The sequence below is a fragment of the Calonectris borealis genome, chromosome 6, assembly GCF_964195595.1.
Source record: "Calonectris borealis chromosome 6, bCalBor7.hap1.2, whole genome shotgun sequence".
NCBI classification, from domain to species: Eukaryota; Metazoa; Chordata; class Aves; order Procellariiformes; family Procellariidae; genus Calonectris; species Calonectris borealis.
In genome coordinates, this window is record NC_134317.1 from 19,103,840 (window position 1) to 19,131,387 (window position 27,548).

General features: G+C 37.9%; 1 protein-coding gene across 4 annotated transcripts in view; it reads right to left on the reverse strand.

Moving 5' to 3' along the window:
* RBMS1 (RNA binding motif single stranded interacting protein 1) overlaps positions 1-27,548 on the reverse strand; it is a 103,427-nt gene that overhangs the window by 34,059 nt on the left and 41,820 nt on the right. For all 4 annotated transcript variants that reach the window (XM_075153077.1, XM_075153078.1, XM_075153075.1 and 1 more), the window contains exons 3-4: positions 14,898-14,956; positions 11,954-12,045 (exon numbers count right to left, since the gene is read on the reverse strand). In XM_075153077.1, coding sequence (XP_075009178.1) covers positions 11,954-12,045; positions 14,898-14,956 — 151 coding nt within the window. The remainder of the gene's footprint in view (positions 1-11,953; positions 12,046-14,897; positions 14,957-27,548) is intronic.

Below are 27,548 nucleotides of genomic sequence, written 5' to 3' on the forward strand. Positions count from 1 at the left end.
ACTTCTCAGGCCCCTTTCTACAGGCTGCTCTTCCCTAGTATTAGTGACCTCCATCTTCTGTCACTGTGTACAGCATTCCTGAGAAAAGCTCCCCTCCTCCTATTACTGCTGACAACAATTTTTAAGTGGAGATAAAGGTGAATAATTGACCAGTTTATAGTCCGTATTACAACTTCATGTTTCACATTTTTCTGAAAGGAAAAAAAAAAAGCAAGAACAAGATAAAGGAAAGAAATTAGCAGACAAGGAAATACAAGACTGGTAGAAAGAGCTAAAAAAAGACAGATGTAAATTAAAAAGAGAAAAGATTGGAATGACAATTTGAAAATAATACGGGGAAAAAAGGAGACAATGCATTTAAGAGTACGTACATTGCCAAAATATTACCACAAGAACAGGCTGATACACACAGAAGTGAGTGGGACACTGTCGTCTTCTCCCACACATGAACGTTTTTGAGTTTTCATCAAACTTTTACATTATGCATTCAGACAATACAAAAGTCTTCCAAAAACTTTCTCTAGAAACAGACAAAATGACAGAGGAGGGCAACCAGCAGATGAGCGATTAGGGAGGAGACAAATGTAGTCACATCTTTGCCATTCCCTGACCTTAAGCTATCTACTTCGTGTGATCTATGTATGTACCACAAAATTCCATCTCAACCAAAGAAACATTTTTGTTGAAATTGATCATTTCCAGTGTTTGTCTACAGATTCTCCAGCTGTGGTTAGGGAGCATCTCTTGCATCCCTCTCATACTGCTAATTGCTGGCCATGCTCCGTGATGAAATACATTCTTAATCTACACAGATCTATATGACTTGGTCCTTTCAGTTGTGCAAAACCTCGATGTCGTCATTGTGGCTCCCTGTATAGATCTAAGTCTCTGCAGGATGCATTATATTCAGTAGATATAATTTTTTTTGCATTAGGAATGATATGATCTGAAACAAATACAATTTTGTTGGCATAGTCCTCAGCATCTTTTCATTCTGTACAAGAGCGCTAACTGACTTACAGGGAAGTTTGAATCAAACCAGAAAACAAAAAACAAAACCACAACACTTTCCTACTGGAATTAAAGCATTTATTAAAGTGATTATACCTGTATGGGTGGTGATACCTTCTTATGCAGATTAGACATCAATTTGTCCTTAAGCTGCCCTTATATTAATAACATCGCAGTACCTTTGGTAGAATATTGCATAATTTAATAATTTGCTATCCTGGATATCACCTCTCAGTTAGGGTTGGTTTTCCCTAGGACAAAAAAAGAAAAGGAGTGGGGGCTGCGGGGGAGGTCGCACCTTTTAGGCACAGAAATGAATTCTCATGTTCCAAAAACTAATGAAACTTAAAAATGGAGAAGCAAATTCTACGCTTATGGACCTTCACTATTTGCGTTTTCACTCCGAGTCTCACGTTCATTTAGAAAGGGCTTTCAAGTTTTCTGCAAAGATTTTTGAGAAACTTCAGCATCAAAGGACCTATAAAAGGGAAATATGTTCCCATTACATCTGCCCTGATCTGCTCGCCATGCCACTGATATGATTGTAATTCCTAGCCACACTGAATCCCACATACCTTACAAAACACAGACCTTCCCAAGCATCCAAGTGTTATCCTAGTCAGTCCCTTTACAGTCCATTACAAATGGCATTGGACTACCATGTCTATTTTTCCTTGTATTACCTAGTGGGAGTATACTCCCTCCCAAAATAATACTGAATCTATACAGTACACTAAATTTTCTTAGAATATCTGACTTCTCTTTCATAGCAGAAGAATCAGCAGAAAGAGAAAACAAGAAAATGGATTCACTGAGAGGCCAGAGCTGACGTTAATATTCATTGCTGGGCAGCATTCAACCATGAGTGAAAACCTATGTTACAGTAGTTACATCTTTGACATACAGTTCAAATTTCCTCAGGTAGGAATGTGAGATGAAGACAGCTTTCACATTTTTAGAATTAGTTTGTTACTTAGATTGTATTAGCCAATTTTGTTTTGCACCTTGAGATATGTAGGCTTTCTTCCTTCTTTAATGAACACTATTAGCACAAGCTTTATAGAAGGTTTTAGCCTGGGCATTACAAAATTGCATTTGTAGCTATAGCATAATTTCCTGAAACTCTGAATAGTATTTGAAAGGAAAAATTTTGCATTTTTTACTTTTTATTATAAGCTGTAAAATATATTGCACACAAATATCCTAAAACTTCCCTAGATAACCTAAAACAGTACACAAGCTGGAAAATCAGACCCTTTGCATATTTTCATCTAATTTGCTAATGTTTTTATTCTACAATAACAGCAAGTCTGAATTATATTATAAAAATGTTCTCATTAAAAAGCCTAACAATACTTGGAAAGATAAAATAGGCCCCGTTTTGTTCACACTAATAAAAATGTAATTTACATGCAAAAAAGAAATGCTTACGTTCAGAAACATCTAATAGAGAAAGAAATTCAGTCAACTGCAGAATGTCAGGGCAATCTGTTTTATTCGGTTAACTGGGGAGATCACATTGCCTTCTCTCGGGCTCCTATTCCAGCCCAGGGGTTACCACACTTTTGCATTATAGAGACAGTGTGTTCAGGATGAGAGATCAGGAGCTTTCCTTGCCAAAAGGGACACAAAGACATACTGCGATTCCTTGTAACACATGAACATGTTCCTCCATGCACGCTGGGAAGCTCGATTCTTGTACCTATCCACTTAGCAGAGAAAACGTCATGCCATAAAATCATGTAACAATGTTGTTAGACAAGGGAATGCTCAACTTTGAAAGAGTATTAGCGACTTTACCACTAACCCACATTGCAAATCCCTTAGGAATGGAAGGAAAAAAAAGTGCATCTGAGGAAACTGTTCTAAGGAAATTGCTTTCTCTGAACAGAAAGCATTTTGTGATGGAAAAATTTTACTTGCAGCCTATGAAACAGTCCGTATTTTTTATTAGTAACTAGATTGGGTTTTGGTCAGGTGCGTGTTGACTGGGTGACTGGAAAGGACTTACTTCTGCTTTCCTGACCCTTTCTCTATGTCAGTCTATTACAGCCTGAATACTCCCAGGGATTCAGTTATTTCTGCTTTTGATCCTTCAACGGGACATACCGACCACAGTGGAAAAAGGAGAGTTTGAAGATACTTCTACGTATGTCCATAGCTAGAAGTGGTAAAGATTGCAGACACAAGAGAGGAAGAGCAAAAAAGCAGCCAACGAATGAGGATGTCACACTGAAATCCTGGAATACGAGTTGAAATTTCATTCGTCTGCAATTCTCCCAGAACAAAATAGTTGAAATGCCAACAAACACATTCCACAGTGCACCAGGGTTGTATCTGCACTGCAGGTGCAAACCCACAGCCGCCCTGCGGAGCAGCAGCAGTTCAGCTATAAGGACAAATCATAGAATCATAGAGTATCTCAAGTTGGAAAGGACCCATAAGGATCATCGAGTCCAACTAGGTCAGGATAGATTAATGTAGTCCACTTCTTCACTTTGCAGGGAAAAAAAGAAAAAAAAAAAAAAAGACTGCCATTGGTTCTCACAAGACCTCATTTACAACACGAAGACAATACTGTTGGGGTAGGCCTAAAGCAAGACTGAACTCTTTCTAGAGTGTATTTGGAATTTTATACAATTTGGCAGTGGGAAAATTATACCTAATTATTGTGCAAAACACCTCCTCTCCTTCTGTTAATTATTTACGTCACCGTGCAGCTTCTGTCATGTCCGCAAGACCAATAAACCTTAAAACAGCAATCTGGGTACGTTTTGGGAGATCATAAGCAGCAAGTCACTTCCTTCCCCTTAGAAGACGCTGGATTTCCAAGCTGACTTCCAAATGGCAACCACAACTAGGACTCCCCATCCATCTTTATCCTGTCTTACACAAAAGGCACCGTACAAACAGATGTTTGCTTTTATACAAGGTTTTGGCATGGAAAATGGTTAAACAGTTAAAGTTTCAGGAAGTTAGGAGAGAGAGAAACTTTTTAACTCGTCCCTCTGTCTCTCTGGCAAACAGCAGTTTAATACATTAAGTTCTGTGACTTCCTTCCTTACCAAAACCTGTCTCGCCATAGTTTAATTCACATAGTTATTACAGTTCTGTTTCAGAAAAGAAAAATAATGCATTTGATATCTAAGTTTCTAATTTTTATTCTGGAATTCAGCAAAAAAGTGAAACTGGCAAAAATATCTGCAAACATAACAACTCCACTCAAACCTTGCCTATACACTGTAATCGTTCTAAGTGCTTTCAAAGGTAGGGTTTTTTCCTGTGCTTAAAATCCATGAAGTCATATAAGCTGCTTTCACCTTAGAAATCTTAAATCTCTTTAAATTATTTGTACCATTTTATGGGAATGATCAAAAAGAATTACTAAAGTCAGTGGAAAGCTTCCTACTTTAGGGTAGCAAGCTAACATTAAAATATAAACCACTGAACCATTAAGATTTTTTTTTTTTTAATTCTACACAATTTAGGACAACTGCTTTATTTGAGAGTCTTCATATCTCATGCAGGGTCTCCTCAGTAGGTCTCCTCAGCAGGTCCTGAAAGAGACTGAAAGTGCTCAATATTTGCAGATTATGGGCAATGTCAGGGAATTTGTGGGCTACTGTAAGTGTCCATATTACCGAGGAAACTAGGAAGTCTTATTCTTAGCAATTCATGTCAGCAAGTTTCTATCGGTCTTTTCTCACCCAACACCTTTAGCCACGTCTCCAGAACTTCTCTAGCAGAACATAGTAATACAAAGATGCAGGACAGTGCACTTGCAGATTAATGCACTTCTTATTCCTAAAAAGCACTTACAGCACTAACTTAATAAGCTGACTACAAGATACAGTATTTCTTATAAAAGGGATAGGAATAATCAACTGCTAATGCTCATTTCTGTAGAAAAGTGGAGATCAGGAGTGCTACATAATACGAAATGCTCTACCATCATCTGAAAGAAATTAACAAAAACTTCCCTGTGCGTGTGGAACCGTTCCTAAACTGCAAGCAAGAAACTTGGCAAAATGATAAGACATCTGTTTTCTCTTGCTCTGTGTAAGGTCAGAGCGAACAGATAGCCATTCAGGAACATGTGACTAGGCACTGCTCACAGCATGGAAGATCCTCTGGCTGATAGGGAAAGGATTAAATGCTTGTCTGCCTTCGTATAGAAACTACTTTAAAATTTACAATTGGCCTGTGTCTCACTGAAATATGTCTGGTTTAGCCATGGTTTTAATACTGTCTGACCACAGACTGTTAACAAGACGATTCAGTGGAAAAATCACTACCATAATCTTCACTTGTTCTCCAGAATTGCATAAACACTACATATGATTAATAAGCTAAACATTTTAATTCTTTTTCACAGGCACATCTGTATTACAAAGAGGAATAAGAACTGTACGAAAAGCAATTTTTAACTACAACAAGCATTGTGTTCAAGTTTGCAATCAGACTATCACTGCAATCATACGTTCCCTTTTCATCCCTTGGCGTTCTTGCTTTCCCTTTGCTAGAAGGGCACCAAGGTGCTCACTGGGATTTCTGCATGTTGCTCATGAATACCACTGTTTTCAACAGAAAGCTGAACAAGCCCACCACGGTTCATAACAGGGCACTGGACCCTTGCCTGAAGAAGCCGCAGCACTGCTTAGCAACTGAGATAAGACTTTTGTGGGTTGAAGCTGTGTACTCAAGGGAAGTGGTTGTTAACCGTCTTTAATGCAAACACAACTCCTGAAATGATGGTCATTTAGCCCCCAGGTAAGCAAAATTTGGCTTCCCTTCAATTTATTTTATGACGACTTTTAAGAACTTTTATGAATAAAAGGAGGAAAATCGATTATATTTACTTAAAATAGTCTGTTACAGTAGGATTTAATACCATTGCCTACAGAAAGTACTACAAACTAGGTAGAAAGAAAACTTTTTATACAAGACAGTTGCTAAAAACTGCTGTAGAAATCTGCCCGAGTTAGCTGTTTGCCTGTCATCTGTTCTTTGGCATTCAGAAGCCCAGATGCAGAATTAAAAAAAAAAAAAAAAAAAATCACAATATGCCTATCTTCTCTAGTTAGATTAAGTGCACTAGCTACCATGGTTACCTAAACTTATTTTCTTACTTTAGTCTGTAGGAATGAAAACCGATTTAATTCTCCAGAAGGTTGCCACAGTGAAGACAAGTACAAAAAGCAATACATTATTAAAAGTCATAAAAGTTAGCTGCTTCTCATTTTTGCTAACTCAAAACCATGTTCTTCATCAGCGACATAAAGGAAGACTGCCTTTAATACATTATGTTTAATAGCTGTGGAAAAGCCTTGATTTCTATTACAGAGATGAGGACAAGTGGCTAAGCAGCCTTTCCCTCTCAAAAACCCCATACCTGCTGTGTGGTTCACACTTTATAGATAGTGTCACAGTTCATCTTTTCCAAATATGCTTGGGAAAAAAATCACCTAAAGTAAGTCCAGAATATAAAAAAGTGCTCCTGCATGGAAATTAATTGGAAAAAAAGATAAAGCTACCAGCACATAGGGAGTGCTTCACAGTTCTGCCTTTGTAACCATTAGTAAAAAATACAAAAATTACAAATTCATGTCATCTCTGGGTTCTGGAGGATCAATGTGAACTCAGAAAATGGGCTAATATTTATCACAAACTAAAAACCACCCGCACCTAATGAGTTTCAGAGAGTTTGGTCTGTTGTTTTGAGGGCCAATAGACCACTGCAGAAAATGGAAATTGTATCTTAAGAAGGGTGGAAGAGTCGGTATATGATGGTATAACGTTCTTTGCATTGTTATCACAGGCATCCTTCTGACAAAATTTGAATAAGAAACAATTCTGAAGATGGCCCTAATTTTTTGCACAAGCCTAAAATACCTGAAAATATTTAGTGATTTCTTAATGTGACAGCTAATACAACATAAGTAGGAACATACTTAATTGTGTCAGTGGAGTGAAGATTTTAAGAAGGAGGAAATTATAACAGTATGAAGCTGAAGCCCTACGTCCTAAAAATGTGTGTCTGTGGGGAAATCTTTGAATGGATAAACAATGAGTCTTCCCCCAAAAACGCACATTAGTACATGGAACAGCATTCCTTGGCTCAAATTAACAAGTTTCATTGACCACAGAAATCTTCCACGTCCATGGACTCCTTTCATGGGTTCTATTATAACTGGCATACATTTACTAGAGGTAAGTTTTGTGCTTCCATAGGAAAAAAAATTAGGAAAACACAAACTGGAAAAGAATGAATATCACTTGTTTAAGTTACAAGTAATCTTGACAATGTTATAGCAAAGTTGTACATACAGAAGAACTACAAATCTCATGAATAGAGGGAGAGAATAGAGGACACATGAAGGAAGGCAAGGTCTTCAACAACGTAAGGTCTGGAGGATGAGGCTCACTGAGTCTATAGCAATTGTGTTTGGTGGACTCGGATGGTTAAATCATTTTAAAGGGAGGACACTACACTAATTTTAAGGGCAGGGCTGAAATATAATTGTGAGAACACTGGAACATGTGTTAATCCTTCTTGTGATGCTCAAAGTACATTACAAGCTCTTTGCTTGAGGTAACTCCATACATAGAACAGTTTTAATAGATATAAGCCTTTCGCTACATTATTTCAGGAATCTGTTAACCTACCATGAGCTAGACAATATGGCTATGCAGATGTCACTGCCACGCCAGGAAGGAAGTTGTTTAGCACTTGATGAACTCTGAGCTGCCACAGCCAGGCTGGTATTCTAGCTGGCTTGTGTATCTCTACATTGCTGTCAGTACAATATAGATATTCTCTAGCTGACTTTATCTGGGCTGCAAACACAATCATTCTCCTCCTGGCTTAAGTTTGCTAGATAGAAAGATGAGAACAACGGTGTTTTTTATTAACCGTTCTTATTCAGTAGTTCTTTTTTACCTTTTACATTTACACACTAGTTTACATCCAGAACAATAGGAACTAAATCCAACTCTCCACTTAAAAGTGCCACTTTTCCAATCATCTGAAACACAGTTACTTCAGTAACTACAGTTGAACTCAGCTTCATACCATTCGATGAGACAGAATGTTGTCTGACACTGACTCAAATGCCTTATGTTAAGTTCAAGGTCAAAAACCTATGAGGATTTAGGTGACTCATATTTCCATAGCATTTAGACTTCACCATCTCCAAAACATCTCTTACAGATTCTGTTCAAAATGCCAATATACAGTAGATTTTCTGTATGCATCTATCTTCCTCTACAAAGTAATTTGCTATCTGCTCTGAACAGCGTAAAAACCTACAGTTATCTCACTGATTTTACCTGTGGGGTAGAGAAGAGAGACATTTCTCAGAAAATTCACTCTGACAGCAACCGTAACAACTTTTCTAACAAAGAAAATGGGCAGAGCTTTTCAATACTACTACTAATCTTACCTAAGAATGTGCAGCTCTGCAAAATCAGAGCTTTTGAACTTATTATTATTGGTTTATTATCGAAGCACTCCTCTAGGAGCAAGGACAATAAACTAATTACATTAAAGAAATTTCAAGAAATTAAAATGAATGAAAATAAAAATTAGACACTCAGCCAATTACAACTAGCTTAGAAATAACAGTAGTCTTGCAAGACATGTATCTGCTCTTTCTGTCTCTTTTCTATCTCTAGAGTAAGAGATAAGCTATTGGTTTTGTACTAGACCCCGAAACAAGATGGCTACCACTACAGCTGACATCATCTGATCCCTTTCCACAGCCACTTGTACACACTGGAAAAGATGACTGACAGAGTGAACGCTGGCAATACTCAGTGTGAAGAGAGGAGAGGGGCAATAGCCCATTACCTCCATTTTAAATTTCCGTCCAAAAGCTACTCCCATCCCCTGGCAATGCAATATCATCTTACACAAGCTCTCAGCAGCATTATCTGACCAACAGCAATCGTTGGAGGCATTTCTGTTTCAGCCGTGACTGGAAGATACCAGAGTAAAACGCTTCCCAAGCTGCTTCATCTTAGTCAAGCGTTCCCAATCCAGACCTCGGAAAGAGCAGAATAACTGAAGACATAATGTCTCCTGAGCCATGGTCTGACACTGGGTTCCTTCGCTGACACTATCATCATGACGTCTCCCAAGACATGGCCACTTCTCCACAAACTGTGACCCCACTGGAACAGATTTGGCAGGATGTGGCCTGAAGCCATGTCTCGGCCCCACGCCCTCCCAGTCTGCTCCAATAGCCGAAACAGAGTGGACAAGACTCTATCTTTCTGGAGTCAGGACAACTTGGAAGCAGACCTCCGAGTACAGAATGATCTTACCCCATGGATAGGAAAAGCTCACAAAGTCAAATATTCGAAGTTATCTCTAGAAAACAAACAACAAAGGTTTTAATACATATAATCTGAACCACTTCTACTAAATTAGGGTTTGTAGATGATCTTGCTGACGTGAGTAATTTTTAACTCACCAACATACAGCTGCAGCAGGACACCGCAAAAAGGGGTTTATGGCAGCCAGAGTCAGAACAAGGCTTCAGCAATAACATTTTCCTTCCCCTTCAGCGGCTGCGGGTCAGGGACTCCCACCATATCTGGGAGGAGGGCGAGAATACTGAGGAGCCGTGCTGCTGGCTGGCACCCTGAGCACAGCGTAGTAACAACACCTTCCCACGGACAAATCCTGCCCATAGGCATTTATTTCTCTTTGGAACTGAAGCAGTCGTAGGGGTCAGGGAGGAAATCCATCAGCCAGACAGCCGAGAAACTGTCCTCCAAATCTTCCTCTGCGACATTCAGGCTAAAGCCTGAACAGTTTCACTGCAAGACGACCACTTCATGGCACAGGTAGCAACATGCAAAAGGATAAAATATTAAATACACAAACACAAGTAGACTTTTATAGTGTCTCGCATGTGAGGAGTCTGATTTGCTGATCTTGTTAAAACAACTGTAAGTGACTGGCAATTCCCAGTTTGGAGCATCCAAGCGGAGATAGGATTTTTCAGACGAAAGGAGAGAAGCACTGCCCAGGAAAAAAAAATCCAATGGCTCAAAACACACAAAAATCAGAGCACTCAAACTCTTAGTCACTTGTAACTATTTGTTGAGGTACTGTTCATTGGGTTGGTTTTGGGGTTAGTTTTTTTAATAATTCAAATACTCCAAATACTCTTGCCATGTTAAGAAGCAGAACAAGTTTCACTGGAATGCAAACTTTATAGTTACAGATTTCCCACAGGTCACCACGCTTGACAGAGTGTCAGAAAAATCTATCAAAACTGTCAGGTATTATGGTGCACATTTTTTCATTATGCTAACAGAAAGAAATATTAGCAATATTGCAACTAACTGTCAGAGGAAATGAGTCAGAAAAATATACTATGGGAAAAATTAAGAAACTATTCATTAGATTACTACATTATTAGAACTTCTCCATCTATTCAAGATGATGATTAAATCAGACATCAAAATTCATTAGCAAAATGAATTTACATTACTTCACATTCTCTTTCCTTACCTCCTACCTAGATATCATATCCATAAGATGGCAGACAGAGGCTTTGAAAAATCTAGTGTATATTTTAAAGTGATTACCTAAAAACTGAAGATTAATTAAAAGGTCTTTATTAAGCATACATAAAACTTTATAAAAAGAAAAAAAAAAACCCAATCAAGTGTTTTCCAGTAAGCATGTATGTTTGTGTCATGGCTGTAATGAAACATGCATTAAGTATGAAACATATGGTTTCCATTTTGTTGCCCTGGAATCCATCCAAAGACATTTTATGTTGTTAGCTTAACTGTTCTCCTCAGCTGAGAAGCTGTGGAAAATATCTCATCTGAAAAAAATCTGTACCTAATGGATAACTATAAAAGATTTGCTAGATCTGCGGCAGACTACTTTATTAAAAAAAGTCTCTGAGATTACTATTTAATTACTGGATTCTTTTTTTTTTTTTAATTAGAATATAATTTCCAAACTCAAAAAAATTTGCTTTAAGAGGCACCACAAATTACATGAACAGATTATGGTCGTAGTATTTTCTTTATTTAATAAATTTGTAGCGGTGTTTATGGCACTCTATTGGAACCAGGCCACCTGACCTAACAAGAACGCATGACAAAATCATTACTAATGTATCATCTCCCTGATTTAATCTTATGCCAAAAGAAGATCACTTTTGGCTAATAACCTGAGCAGATCACTTCACTGCTCTGAAGATCACTTTTGGCTAATAACCTGATTCAGAGGCAAGGATGAGTAAAAATGAGCGAAAAGGTCATATTTCCTTATTTTTAATAATGCTTCCGTTTGCCCTGATGCAGAAATAGGTTGTCAAAGAGTTGGCTAAGAATTTCAAGACATCTATCATGAATGCCCAGATTTAAATTTTACTTACATCAACAGAAAATACTAGAAAGGCTGAAGACAAAATCACAAGGTTAAATTTTGCCATGCTGTGCTTAAAAATTCATCCCCAAATGTCGAGGCTGCTAACCTCAGTAACAACAAGCAGGCAATGTATAAAACCTTTTATATCTTTGCACTGTAAACAACTTCAGCTATTGACTTGTTCCAGGAATTGACATGTTGTATTTGAACTGTTAAGCCTGCTGTAATTCTTACAATGTATTGCTAACCTTTCTTCCGATGAAGACAATGGAAAAATAGTACCATGAATAAATTGATAAATCCAACCAAATGAGTTTGGAGACTTTACCATACTATGCTTCTTTATTTCATTAGTTGAGATGATTTGGGATATGGCAGTCAAAAGCCCCCATTTTGTTACCTTAAGATATCATGTGGCTTGAGGACTCTGCTCTCTGTAACGGGCCTGCAACTTGAAAATTCACATTGCCGATGCTCTGCTAACACACAAGCTTGTTCATCTTCACAACCCACTGCAAAAATTAGCCAGTTATTTTAACTCACCTTTGCCATCTGTGCTTGGACTCCACTAGCCTTTAAAGCAGAAACCGCCTTCTGAGCAGCTGCTGGGCTGTCAAAGTCAACAAAACCGTAACCTGAAATATAAAACATATTTCATTAACGAGACAGCAACCAGCTTATAATCAAACAGTTCATACGCTACTAGCACGGTTATTTAATACATTTTCTTGTTGGTGAAGAGGGCCAATTTGAACTCTGAAGTTCTTCACGTAGTCCCAAAAAAATCAATCTACCAAAGTCCTTCAACCTTGAACTGGTGGGGACCTATCCTAGTGGAGCAAATCAATTTCTATGCCCACTCATTATCAGGATTTTGCCCAAACTGCTAACAAGTAGTATGGTGGTTTGCTTTGTGTTATCTGGTATGTATCTTCTAAGAGCAAATGTGACATCATCAGTTTATTTCATAGAGATCACCAAGTAAAGCATAATCTGTTAATTTTTCTAAACTAAATCCTTAGTCCAGTTTGAATAAGTGACCAATAAGCCTCTAAGTTACACGTCATTTACTCAAAACTGGGAGAGGAATTTAGTTTAAAGGACACGTATCTACTGCATCATAACCCAATTTTTGGTGAATTCATTACTTTATTGGATAAACACAAAAGACAGTTAAATTTTAAAAGTGAGTGAAAACTCAGCTTCAGTGAAATCAAGTGAGTTTTTCCCATTGTTGTTACTGAAACCAGAATGTAAAAAATTGTCCTGAATGCATTTTCTATGCCATAAATACAATCTTTAAATGTTAAAGTAAACCCAAAGTAAACTGCAACAATTTCCATATATTTACAGTAACTTGTTTCTTATTCTGAACAACATTGTACAGCTAATGGATTCCAGGACATTTGAACAGCAATATTCCTTGGCCTTTACACTTAACCTTACAGGCTGGGATTTTTAATGGCCCCTGGGAGTTGGATGCTCAAGTCTCACCAAAAGGCAGTCAGAGTTTGGAAGCTACTTGCCCTAGATGTTATTGCAATCCTCATTCTGCATTTTTCAACCCTCTTCCTTCCCACCAGTGAACAGCCTCAAATATTAAAGAAATCCCTCTCCAGTCTCCCAAGTTGGGTTAAAAGAAAACAAACAAAAAACCCAACAATTAAAAAAAGCTTCTGGAGGAGTAGAAAATGGAATTATTTCTTCAGAAAGTAATAGTATTCTCTTACAGTATGTCAATACTGATGACAAAAAGGTTGTGTAAAGACATAACTGAACCAGCTTTAAAGTCCTTAACTTGGGAAAAACAACTCGAGCAGCCTTGTACATCACTGCAAGCTTATTTAACCTGCCAAGAAGCTGAAGAAAGCAGCATACTGTTCTGTGTAACATGTGGTGTTGTGGACTGTTAAATCTTGACATGAAACAGAGTGAATTAGCTCATATCAAGTTTTGCACTGCCAAGGCAAAACTAGCTTTCCATACCCAAAACTAGCTTTCCATACCCATTACAGCCCAGGTTTTCAACACCACCACACTGCAGGGTGCAATATAGACAAAGTTACATACCGACACCAAGCATGCCATCAAAGCCGGCTTTGCCATCTTCTAGATGATACATAAACTCAATTACTTGTTCCTCCTGTTAGGTTAAATCCCATGGTGTGTTCTTTTGGCAAGAGTCAGAGATGCTGTCAATCTTTTGGTTAAATTCCAGTTAGATATCTGCATTCTGCCTACTTATGTTCCTACTGCAATTTCAATGACATGCAGTGGGCTTCCCTGCAGCCTTAAGTTGCTGTATATGTTACAACAGACTGTTAGTTACCGCTTTTCACCAGCAAGATTTAAAATGTATATTGGAAAAGTCAGCTTAAATCTCTGGAAACAGTTATGTGAGAATTTCTGTATCACTGACAGAGCTACTGAAGTCTTCAGGAACTGGGGGCATGGACAGAATAAATCAGTTAAGTGCTGTCACAGGTATTAATGAATTAAAATAACTGAAAAGGGCATCTGCTCTTTCCTAGTCACAATATATGCAGATAACAACTGCATACAGGCTGGGAAAAAAAAATTCTAGAAATTTATGTTTCTGAACTGTCAGCACTCCTTTAATTGCGTAAGATGGGGAACTAAGAAGCTATGCCCCTGCACTGCTTCCAAGTTCTGCACAAAAACTGTGTCTCGATTAATGACGAACTCTCCTCTCCTGCCTCTGCCTATCAGCTTTACGCTCATTCATGAGCTTTATGCTTATTAACATTGCCAAATCAGCTGACTTAATTCTTCACTTTGCTTAGAAATTATCCTCTTAATTGTAAAAAAAAGTCTGAAATCTGATATTTCAGTGTCTGCTACCACACCTTCTCCCACCATGCACGTTGCTGGGATATGATCTCACTGTAATTGCAATGAGTGATGAAAATCAGTTAACTGATGTATCCAGCTTATCTAAAGGACTTCTAATAATTTTTCCAGCTGCAATTACTTTGGTGAAAACGAACCCTCTCTTTGCTCTCAATACATTCAATTGCATATAACAAAACACAATTAGAGAATTGGAACATGTAATTATGTGCTGCTTTAAACTACTCTAATCAATGGAGCTGATTTCCACAATATATAATTTTTTCAGATGCTTAGTACAGTTGAATGGTCTTCTGTAAGCTTCCCTAGTTTCTCCAGGCAAAAGGGGAAAAGCTGCTTTTAACTCCATTTTTGTTTTTAAAATAGAGGCGAACTGCCAGCCAGCACTGTGCATGTCAGCTTCACTCTGGCTTGGCTGCACCACTGACATAGGCTGTCTGCCAGCTCCACTGGAAACAAATGTATTGAATACACTGACTGTGGGCAAAAATAAGACTAATTTAGGAGTAAGAATGGAAAAAAAAAAGCTGAAAGCACCTAAAATTCAACATTAGTGTATTTTATAGAACCAATTAGGGTGTTCAGATGAATGTAATATAAAGGCAAATATACATACCTTTGCATTTGTTTGTTGTCTTATCCAAAATAGCCTTCGTGGATACAATTTTCCCATACCTAAAATGTATTATTCGTATATAAGGAAAATGAGAAAAAAACATCCTGTTACAACAGATATCCAATTCACATTATTTTATATCCTATTACCCTTTACTTTTAACAAAATGGAATAATATATAGACTATAAAATTATATAATGAAAACTCATACGTAGATAGAAGTGACAAAAAAGATCAACAAGTTCAAGCATGATCTTGTTCTATTCTCCCTATGTTCTCAGTGGCACAGCAGAATCAGAAAACAAACCAGAGAAAAAGTGCTTTACAGAAAAGAATACAAACACAATTAAAATCCTGGTACATACAAGAAATGATGTTTCAGACATAAGCTTGGCCTCTCTCAGTATATATACCAGATAAAGCCTTGTCAGTGCTAGGCTTGCTAACTAGCAAGGTACGGGGTGGCGGGGAGTAAAAAACTTAGCTCTCTTCCCCACACACACTGAAAAAGATTAAAAACTCTGATCTGGAAGGTGACAAATGCAAGAAAGATCTATGAAAGCTCATCAGCAAAGGTGGTAAAGAATTTTCTATATTTTTAAAATGGAAAATTGAAATGTAAACAATTTCAACTAAAACCAAAACATCCCTCAGGAAAGTTTTAATTTTCTTTTTTTTTAAAAGAGAAATACACTCATTGCCTGTTTCTCAGCTTCTTAATAACTGGGCAGAGCAGGTGCCAATCCGCTACGCAGTCCAAAGGTGAGCACCCAGAGATCTAAGAGCAATTAAGCTTGGGAGACAGGCAGACAGCAATCCCAGCTATAAGAACGATTGCTGTTTCTGAAGTGCTCTTCAGAAAACTTTATCAGCATTAGGTTTTTTGATCAAATTTAGAGTAGAATTTGCCTCTGCTGGCGAAAACTTGCAATCTTCCCTGGAAGTCAAATCCCAGCTTCAATTTTAAAAAACCAACTCCCTTGCCCTGCATCAGCAGCGGAATCGGAAATGGAGCACAGGTTTCCCAAGTTCCTTACCACGACCTCCTCTGTTTGCTTGTGAACTACATTTGATACAGTGCTGTGAGTATACAAGAGAGAAACGATGCAACGTGAGCTTGTTTTCACATGAGAATATGATGTAACTTACTACATTAACAGGTATAGCTAAGCACTGTGTGCTAAGAGGTTCTTTATCATTGTACAAGAAACAAACTGAAAATTATGAGAAATGTTACCAGCATGAGAAAGTGGAATTTGGGGAAGAAGGAAGTTTTGCCAGTTCACCTGCTAAATATAACTTCAACAGAGTGAGTATCATTTTGAAATGATATTATTTCAAAAGACAACTAACTCAATTTCTGCAGCGGCTGTATTAGTCTTAAAAGTTCTTCAAATTATATAAGAAGCCTAATAAATAAAGTTAAGCTTAGTTAGTTAAGAGTACTTAAATAACTGTTTACTTGCAAAGTCATAGTTACTCAAGGACAAAGCCTATTTACAAAGTACTTTCCCCCTAACGAACATTTAAATACATGTTTCAGTGTAGTTATCACTCTCTGTGACCAGTTTCAAGCACCTTCTGTTTATTCAATGAGTTACTGTATGGCTTCCAATAGTTGCAAGGGGGTAAACCTGGGACACTAGCCACTAGGAGTTGGCTTCCTTATTGTATCTGAAATTGTGAGCATCTGCACTGATATAAAATAGAAGTATCCATCTATAGCAAAAAAAATGTACAAGTGTCAAAATCAGTGCATACCTAAATATATTATGCTAGAAGCTGTAATAAAGCAATAGAAATTGTGCCAAATAGTTGGAGCAGGTACTTCCTTATTAGTGCCACTTATTTGCCAAATATGTCATTCCGTTTAGAAAGCTCTATACCTCGTAAGTCAAAATTTCTAAAACTCTCTCCAGAATTTTTCAGAGTGCAGAGTAAATGTACATGTTATAAATGAGAGAGGCAAATGGTTCAGGGACAGTACTCTTCAAGATCCACTACACTCTTGTGTCCTAAGTCGCTTGCACCCAGCATTATATTTGATGGCCAGCATTCTCCATACCTTATCAGCTTCCCTAAGCTTCTTAAAGTGAAGAGCTACATAACCTTTTGTGGGAAAAAATCCCTGAAGGATGATCTTGTCTCTGCTACTGTTTCAGTTCTTGAAAGTGTAGAAAGTGGTGGTGGTGAAAAACTACAGCGCTGGGTATCTATGTAAACAAAGTAACTGCAACCCTCAGCCAGTTTGGTCATGGAGGGGAGTCAGGGGCCAGTTTGGTCATGGAGGGGAGTCAGGGGCCAGTTTGGTCACGGAGGGGAGTCAGGGGCCGGCTATGGACTGCGCTGGCCCACAGATGCTGACACACACCAGCCCATAAACATGTGTCTGCATGTCTGTTCTTTACAACCACTTCATGGACCGTCTTCCAACGTGCAAGACGGCTGGTGATTTAATTCACTGTCCCAGATAGCACGGCTCCTGCAAAGAACCAGCTGCCATGGAAGACTGCCAAGAAGTTTCAGCAGTGCGAGTGTAGGAACGATTTAGAGAACTGGTATAACAATAGCAGCTATCACCAGGATTTCTCCTACGATTTTCCCTGTGAATACTCCTCCCAAGTGCTAGCTCTCCACTCACGCCATGAAGCAGAGAAACACAGTTTACCCCACCTCCGCCTGGGCGGAAGGATACATCCCCTCCTTGCTCCCACCATGTGGTCTGATATCAGGGGAAATTACTCCTTGCAGTTCCTCATAAGTGCTTCCTTCAAATGATGACTGTCATGAAAATCTACCTCCTTCCTCCTGAATTCTGCACTCCTAATACTGCTGTTAACACAGGCTCCCGCGTTCAACTGCTCATTTGTTAGGTGCAACTGCAGTCGAGACCCAGCAGAAATCAATGAGCTATAAAATACATCAAAGTCGTGGTGCAAACTAGTATGTATTGCCTGCTTACAAAAAGGAATATAGCAAGCAAGAGAAAATTTATATTCCAAAGATGTCTATGATGTTAGGTCTTGCCTGGAGATCATCATTCCTTTCAAACCTCACGCACATCCAGTTGACTTAGGCACCCTGCTGAGGCTACTCTTCTGCTCCAAAGCCTTACTGCATGCTTGGTGAGACCTGCTACCTAAGACAGAGCACATCTCTCATGGTTGGCAGAATCACTTCTACAATGATTGGCGATTGCTCATTCTCTCTCCTCTGAAGCAATTTTTTAAAACATGGTTTCTTTTAAATTAAGAGCTAATCTTGAGAAATAACTGCTAATCTGGCTGGTGACAAGCAACTAGGTATTCCTTATTAAGTAGGTTATTTTTCTCCCCAAAATAACATCAAAAGAATGTTCAGCAGCAATAAAGAGGGTTTGGTTTGGGGTTTTTTTGAATGCTACTAACGCATTCTCTCTTTAGTCTGAATTATCTTTGGAGATGGAATGATGTTTTCAGCTTTGCATCTCTTTTCTATATAGCACTTGTACCAATGTCAACTAACGTATTAAGGAAGAGAGGGCTTGGGTAAGAGGCAGGCAAATAATTGCCAGGGTGCGTTGGTTATGGGATTAAAAGGGGTATGTTCAGTAACAGTCTGTCTACCGGTGTACAAACAATACACCACGTACAGAACACCAATACAAATGTATATTTGGATATGAGGTAAAGAAGAAACTTGTTCAAAAGCCAAGTTAGGAAGATAAGCAGTACTGCTACTTAATAGGATAATGCTTACCACTGCTCATTACACACACTGTGCAGAAATGAAAGAGTAACCCCACCTACTCAGCTGCCCTAAGAAGATCTACTGCCAGGCAATGCGAATGTCAAAACACAGCACTATACCTTTGTCTTAGATACTTCTGAAGTGGAAGGCTTGAAGCAAATCATCAACATGTACTTTTTAAAAATCACATTGTTCAGCAACACAGTCAAACCCAAATCACACCAACAGATTTATTGCAAATAGCTAGGAATACTTTTGACATTTAAAACACCTCTGAAGCCTAATTTTGGTGACCTCCATGATGATGGAAGAAAAGGGTCCTTAGAAAACTAAATACACGGATCAAACAACCAGTGTTTATTCTCCTTCCTTTGTACATCTGCTAGTGTAACGAACATACTTGCAAACGTGAGGGCGATAAGACGCCATCATGAGCATGACAAAGAATGGGGAACGAAGTAGCTTGAAGTCTCTGCCACAAGTGCTATTTTGAGTGTTGAAAGAACTTATCTGTGTGTGCAGTAGGGGAGGTACAATAAGAACAGGCAGTGAGAGGCTTGATAGGGGTTGTCTGGAATGAATTGTTCAAATCTTTGTCCACAATAGCTGAACGTAATATACCTCATACCACCAAGCTCACAGCGCTTCCCGTTGCGGTACTTTCACACTGTCTTCCAGCTTGTACTGTGAAGGGTTTCTCTACCACCTGATGTTGACTCGGACACTAACACGTCAGAAGGATCTCTGCTACCATGGAAAGCCCTTGCCTTTTAGAGTTGCCTAGGTCCTCCACCCTGAACTGTCCAGAACTTTGTGTTGAAGTTGAGCAGTGCTCTCTCTTTGCCTAAGTCCAGTCCAGCTGTAAAAAGAGCATTCCTAGAGATCCTGCTGTTATCCCTTGCATTACTGTAGGGCTGTCAGAACTCTTCTGCTATGCAGAAACAATGCTGCATATCTTCTGTGTTTATTCTAGATTAATTTTTACATCTTAGCATCTTATCATTGCCCTTCATGGAATGCTCTTTATTTCTAAGAGCCAGAATCATGTGGTAAAACCAGGCTTGGATTTCATAACACGTAAGTGGCTCCGAGTACATGAACTCACTGTCAGGTGGAATTGTGAAAGGAAAGACAACCTGGCTGAACACAAAAATTTCAGAGGGAGCCAATATCTTCACCAGGTGACGCAAAGACAAGAGAGAGCACAACAAACAGGCAGATCCAGCAAGGAGGGTCATGTGGGAGAGCGGATCAGTTAATCCTAAAATACATTGCAGTTGCTGAATGGATCCACATCAAAATAAACCTTACTTTAGACTAGGGTAAATAACTAGAGCAAAATGGATAATGCAAATACTTCCAAAGCAATTCCTGTATCTTAATTGTAACACTAAAAAGAACATGCAGGTGGGGATGCTTAATCTGTAAATCAGCTTTTTAAAACAAACAAACAAACAAAAATAACTTTCTTATTCAAACATGGTCTTACTCAGTGCACAACATGGTCAGTGGGCACCTTGCATGTACTCTAAATGCAGTAAATTCCTGACTGAAAGGGAATATTATCCCTCAGCATGATCCTAAATAAATGCATGTAACAAACACTGAGTTCTGCAAATCAGTGATGTGCAACTTTTAAGACAGCATCCTCACCTCCCCAAACACAGTGTTCTATTTTGAACAGTACGACTCAAAACATTTACATGAAACTAATCATCTTAATAGCCAAGTCCCCACCACAGTCTATCTCGCTTGTAGAGTACGTGAAAGCCCAAGCCATTCATCTCAACAGAGACCTGAAAGAGGAGGCACCTGAGCACTCCATGGGAAGGCCTCACCTGTGCTGCAGTTCTCAGCTCCTCTATACCACCTGGTGCAAACGGAGCAAAAAATATTCCCTGGAACCGAGGAAAAGAGTCAAGGGAGTTGTCGGCAAGAGCTGACTTGGTACAGCTGGCTCCCATACTTCACTGCTCTTCCAGCGTTCAGGGCATTTCTAAGCCAACAGCACAGCCAAGGGAACATAATCAGCCCCAGCAATCTTTGCTGCTGCATCCAAAAAACACCTCAGAACAGTACAAAAGGTTTTATCTGGCTCCCATACCTCCCTCTCTCTGCTGCATCTTGGGAAAGTGCTGTACTGAACCTTAAGTTCTTGCTCCCTTTTAAGCCTACATAAACACAGGGAGTTTTTGTTTCTCCATGTATCAAATTTTTAATTTCACAATAAAGGGAATTTCAGAAAACAATCATCAATACAATACTGCTAGTCCTTGTGATAGCCTACTCTAATCCTGACATTTAATTATGGGTAAATGTTCTTTTACAAAAACTTGATAAAGAAATTTATTCAATCCAGCAGAATACTGAGTTTGGAGTACAGAATCAAACCATATGGTTTCCATTTTTAAATTCTTCTTCACCACATCTATGCCCTAGTGTAGAAGGAGACACTGCTGAGAACATTTTGTCCGTATTTTGTTTTCTGTTGTTGGAAGACACACTGTTCTTTGAGAAACTCTTTGGAATCTCTCAGTTGCTTTATGGCCATCATGAACCTAAAAGATTTGCTACCAGAACATAATGAGTACCTACCATCAAAAGCTGAACCAATCATTTTTAGTGCATAATTAAACATTACATTAGACGTTGCAGTTATATTTTTCTTATTTTTATTTGCACAGTTAATGGGTATGCATAATCTAGCTTAGTACAAGTTGTGTTTTGAAATTGTTATGGATTTGGCTAATTTGCTTGGTTCAGCAAAATCTCCTATACTAGCTTCAGATATTCAAACACTGGGTTAATCAACTCAGCTAGAGGTGCCCTGTTTCAGGCATTGGATCATATTTTTCACTATGTGCAAAATAGGACTTCCTTACGAACCTAAATTAAACTTAGAGCACTACTTTGATGACATTCTGTCCAATGGTCATGTGGTTTTGACACAAAGCTAGTTCCTTTCTTTCTTATTAATTGTCCCTTTGACTCTCTGGTACTTCAGAGAGAAAGATGGTATTTTCAAAATATTCAAGTAGTCCTTATTGTCGTATTTTATTCTTTTACTTGGGAGATAAATAATATCTCCAAATAAATTAGAATTTACTATTATGGAAGCTAACTACTGTTTTGATTGTCTTTACAAAATGACCAAAATTACATTTTGTCAATTAATGTAAAGAGTATTTTTGATGAATTATGATCTGTGTACTGAAAAAAAAAACAACCAACACACCACAAAAAAAAAAAAAAAAACCCAAAACCCCCAATCCCACAGATCTTTGGCTTTACTGACAATTCAATAGTCTTACATACTGCTGTAAATTCTTCACAAGATCAAGAAAGCTTTCTTCACAAATGAAGAATTAGAGGTAGAGAGGTTAAGTTTTGCATATTTGTGTTTTCAATAAGACTCAGTGGATAAAAGCATATATCGTCATCATTACTGCTGCAGTTACCAATACTAGTACAAACTAGTATTACTTTAGTACAAATGATCTTTCCTTCAGGCTCAGTCAGATTCCAGATTTCACTGAGACATAATCAAAAGTAGCAAAAACAGATGCAAAATCAGATATACTATCAGGTCTTACAGTTATCCATCCTTAGAAGAGCAGATGCTCAGCATAGCAGACATATACAATTTGGTGAAGTGTGAACAAATGCTTTCTCAGTTTCTTGGAAAGTATTAATTTAACAGATAAAAAGCAGTATTTTATGAATACATATTTGGTTTATCGTGTACAGGCTCTACACAAATATAACTACTCCATAGCTAAAAAGAACCAGGAATTGAAAACTAACGAATAGCAGAGTAACACACAGGAAGAAGATTTTGGAGATTATTATTTTTCAGCTACCCATTTTGTTTTTCTTAAGCGTAGTTATTTCCTGGTTTAGCCGAGGATGAGCTGTGGGGATAGGGAAGAAATGTTTTTAGAATCAGGAAATGTTTGCTTCCTCTTGCTTTGTAGAGATGTGAATAATCTCTATCCATTCCTTAGAAACTGACTGAAAGTCAAGGGGAAAAAGTCCTGTTAGCATCCTACAGATATTTTTATGACATTTTGCAAAGGTTTTTCAATTAATATGCTCCTTTTTGCACAACAGATTGATTATCTTAAAAGCATGACCCACTGTACAATGCCCTTTCATTTAGCACAACTGAGGAAAATTGCTTTTTTTAGTATCTCTGGGTATTTTAAATGTTTAAGATATATTACAGCTTACACTAAAACAGCATTCCTAATGTGGCTTTCTAGTGTGTACTAAGCCAACAGATTTCCAGCAATTCCCTGCAGAGGTGTTTTCTCCGTCAATCTTAAATCAATAAATAAAGTAATGGCATGTTTATTTAGTTTTACTTTATAAGGTTAAGAATGTTGCAATATGTGAAAAAAGCAGTTATTCTTCAGTACTATGATGACACAATCATGGAGAAAGAAGAGGGGGGGGGAATCCATGAAGCCTCCCCTCCCAAAGAGCTTTTGGAGTTGGAGGGGAAGGCTCTCAGATTCTTCCCTGGCAGACAGGGAGAAGAATTCAACTGATGCTACTTTGAGAAAAACACAACAGCAGTAGAATTGAAATAATGACAGATTTAAAAACCCAAGTATAAAATCTTTACATTAGGGTTTGGTTTGGGGCTTTTTTGTTAACTTAAAAGGAGAAAAAAAAAAAGGCAAACTCTGAAGGATGAGCCTATAACTTCTATTCTAGGCTCTGACAAGTTTATCTGCATCTGTTGCTTCAGTCGCACCACTGAGGATGCGAACACAGATATTTGGCAGAACTATGATTAATCATCACCCACTCTTCAGGGTGAGATTTCTTCCAAAGTCCTGAATCTTGGCCTATCCTTGCTCAGCTGCAACATGATTTTTACTACTAAACACATGGTATTTAATTTCCATTTAATCTTTCATAGGCTAGCAAGATACTAACGCTCAACTTGATGGTAGGGAGAGACCAAAGCAACAGCTCTAGACACTGAAAAAGGAGAGAGCAACAGCAGCAAAAGTGGCAGAGCCAGCCCAGCCTCTTGCACTGCATAGGAAGATCATCCTTCATATTCCATAGAACCTAAAGATTCTCATTATCCGAATGGTTCTTATGAAAGCCAAGATATCAACATGCTGGTCCTAAATCTGTTGATTACATATCTGTTTTAACTGTAAAGACACAAGACGTTGCATGCCGTGAAGAAAAATGGAATTTCAAGCAACAAACTGAGAAAAATGATCCCATTCAGTGTTTCGTGCAGCCACCACCCCTGCAGTAACCCAGCTAACTTCTGACAAGCTGAGGTGATTTAGCATAATCTCTGAACCATCTGCTCGGCTATCTATCAGTTCAGTAGTCTTGTTACTTTACAGTTAATAGGTTAAGCAGGATAAATAACCTATCAGAAATACAAACAGATTTGCCACTTTGACACGTTTTGAAGTGTAAGTATTGTCTGAGTAATCATAGCTTGCTTTCTCATAAACTGAAGAAAAAGAAAATTAAAATCACATTTTATTATGGTAATGCATTAACCAAAGTGTCTGTTCTTTCAGAAAAGGAAATTGTTTACGTTTATCATCATCTTTACAGTTTACGAAATCAACAGTTCAGCAGCGCTAAGTAAATACTTCATAACTTATTTTTGTCAACACTTTTAGGAGATTTATCTATTTACCCATTCGAAAACTCATATGCAATGTATTTTAAAAGGTGTGAACTATGTAGAGTTATGTTACATTTTCAAACATCTGCAGGAACGCAAACGCTGGTTGACATTAAAAGTGGTTTTTCCTGTCAATGTTCTACTGAGTTTGATGACCAACGTCAGTGAAAGACCACTCTGCGTTTTTCTTATAAATTACGTGGCATTGTTCTTTGAGAAGAATATTTTACAGTTGGATGGAATATGAACTGATGTGTGTAAATTAGATTGAATGGTTTAGAAACTGATTTGCTACTAGTCTCCTTCTAATACAGTATATTGTAATTTATATGAAGTACCCTTACACTGAAAGCATTATAGAAAGTTTTACCATAAGACACTGAACTGAGGATCATTCACATGAAAATAATTTGTGCAGTTATTCAGATAGTCACAAACAGTAACTCTCAGAATTATCATAATCAGCTAACATGTATTAAGACATTCACACAAGAAATTATCAGTAAATGCTACAACATTAGAAAAAAATCAAGACGTCTGCCTCTCAATTCCTGCCTTACAAAGCAGGCTGCACTTTCTAATCTGTATCATTCAACATCCAATTTAGCAGAGCAAACTATGGAGAATCCTTATTTTACAAAAAGAGATAATTAATTAAAAAGATATTTGGAATTCTTGGCTAACCCACTTTTTAGTACTACAATCATTCTTACTCAAAAAAGTATACGACAATCTACGTTTTCTGCAGGAATTTGCCTGTGCATCTACTGAGAAGGCTATTCAGGTATGCGGGAAGGGGTTACAGTTTCCTACAGCTACAAGATGGAAGAGCAAAGCCATGTTATTTTAAGAAAGCAAATGGTCTCACACTGTTGTTCTCTTACCCTAACACTACAGAATGGACACAAATTATGCCTGGGTTAAGAGTAAGGCACTGAAAAAAATCTGCATTTTACACATAACTGAAAGCAAAAACTGAAGCAATATTCTTTGGCTCCCAGAAAGAACATAAAAAATATGAGAGCACAGGTTTCACATAGCCATGAAAGATACAGGGTTTTTTTGAAAATCATAATTCATTTGCAAGCAAAATAATAAAGTTCCGAACAAGTTCAAATTACAAGTCTGGAATATTATTGCTAGAGTCTAGCAATTTCTTTTATCATTTTTTTCATACTGAGAAATGATCACTAATCAAGACAATGATTTCAGAAGATGAGAAATTAAACCAGATGAATGCTAATAATTATTTATAAGCCAAGCTCGTGGCAGGTCTGCAGACATGCATGTATTGATTTACCACTGCTAGCTGTTTTAATCTGAAAGTAAGGCAGTATTTCTACACCCAACCATAAATCTTGGCAAATTTCAGCCTCACCAATTTTGCAGAGCCTACACTAACAGCTTGAAAGAATAAAACTATGAAGACATAAGAGAGCAGTTCTTGTTATTCATAATTTATAACTCCTTTCTCTTCCCTGTGCTAAACAGTACAGATCAGCTTGAGAGCATAAATTAGTCTCTCTACCTGAAGATCTTTTATTTTTCAATTCCTCCTCCACCATCCAGGGAAGCCAAATTCAGTCATTGTCAGTATATGATGCATTGTCCTTTATTTTGGCTTTTCCTAAGCATATTTCTTTTTCTTGTGGGAGGGAAGTAAGGACAAGGCAAGGGGAAAATCAAATTATTTATCAACACTTCCCAATACTTTTTTCCCTTGTTTTAGTCAGAACAGTATAAATCAAAAGGTGTTATTCTGGCTATAGTCCTAGCTAGTGTGAGATTACCTCCTATCTGGATAGATAGACAGACACCTATTAATGCTACAAGCCTACATACTTGCAGAAGATTAATCTTTAATTTATTCTTGCCTATTAATTTCACTTCTGGTGAAGGTTGCTAACCAAGTATTATACCCTCAGTTTAAATAAATGATGCCCCAAGGACTATGTTGGCAAAGTCTTGAAAACCATGAGATTGGAGATTGCCAACATACAAGGGCACTTTCAGCCACATCCCATTTCCTAAGCCCTGACCCATCTGTCAACTCTGAACTACAAAAAACTGTCTCACATATTGTGTAAATTACATATATACATAAAAATACATACATATATATGTACACACACACATAACGCTTTTTCTTGCATTTATCTTGTATGGAAGATGCCTGGAATAATGCCTGTTATTGATAAATTTTTAAAAATACATCAGTGTATTTTGTATGTTTTCCTTCCCTTTTTGTAATACTAAGCCAACAGGATGAATCCAAGACCTGGCCTGCGGGGTTAAAACACTGTCTACACAAAGATACCTATTTGTTTTTACCTGCATCTTGCACTTATTTAACACCCCATCTTGGAAAGTGCTGACTGCCCCTCTTCTGTTTGGAGGGCAGAAAAGGAAAAAACCCAACACATTCAAAAACTTTCAGTCTTTCTGAACTGCATTTTAACAGTGGTTCTTTTATTAAATACTCATAGTAACATCCTGCTTTCAATAGCTGTTCTATACTGGAATTAACACCTAATTACGAAGAAACTGTAAAATTAATATTAGAGTCTGATCTCCTTTAATTTCTGGTAACTTAATGTCAACCATACTAGAACATCACTAAATGGACAAATTATTCAAAATCACTGCTAAACCTTCCAGAGGCCTTGCCCCCTTAACAGCACAGCATGTAGACTTGAGGCTTCTCTAGCCTCAAGTCCCAGCTGTACTGAATAGCAAATATCTCCATTTCAATAGGGAAAATGGTTGTACTAAAGTAGTTCTCTCCAGGGGTCAAAATACTTCAGAAGGGCATTTAAGTGGCTGTATGTTATAGAGCAGAAACATCAGCTCACATATTATTGATTATAACTGCATGGCTCTGTTGAAAAGATGTCTGCAGTAGTATTAAGTGCTGAGATAGGGACAGAGGAGTGTTATGCATTAAAAAAAAAAACCATCCATCTGTTGCCAAATTTTAGATACATGAGCAATCACAAGCTGTAACACAAAATCTGAAGTGCAACCTTTGTGGCTGATGCGTCAGGGTCATATTCAGTGACACTTCCTCAGTTTCACACTGCTTAAGATAGACAGTCTTGAATATTGATTGAAGCAAGCAGGAGGCAGAGTTTGATTTCTGCAGTTTTGCAAAGAGAATGTAATAGATAGTTATCTGGAAATAAGCTTTTGGTAGCTTAAAAACACCGTTAACCTGTTCTGATCCCATCACTATAGCAGCTAGCAAAGTACAACT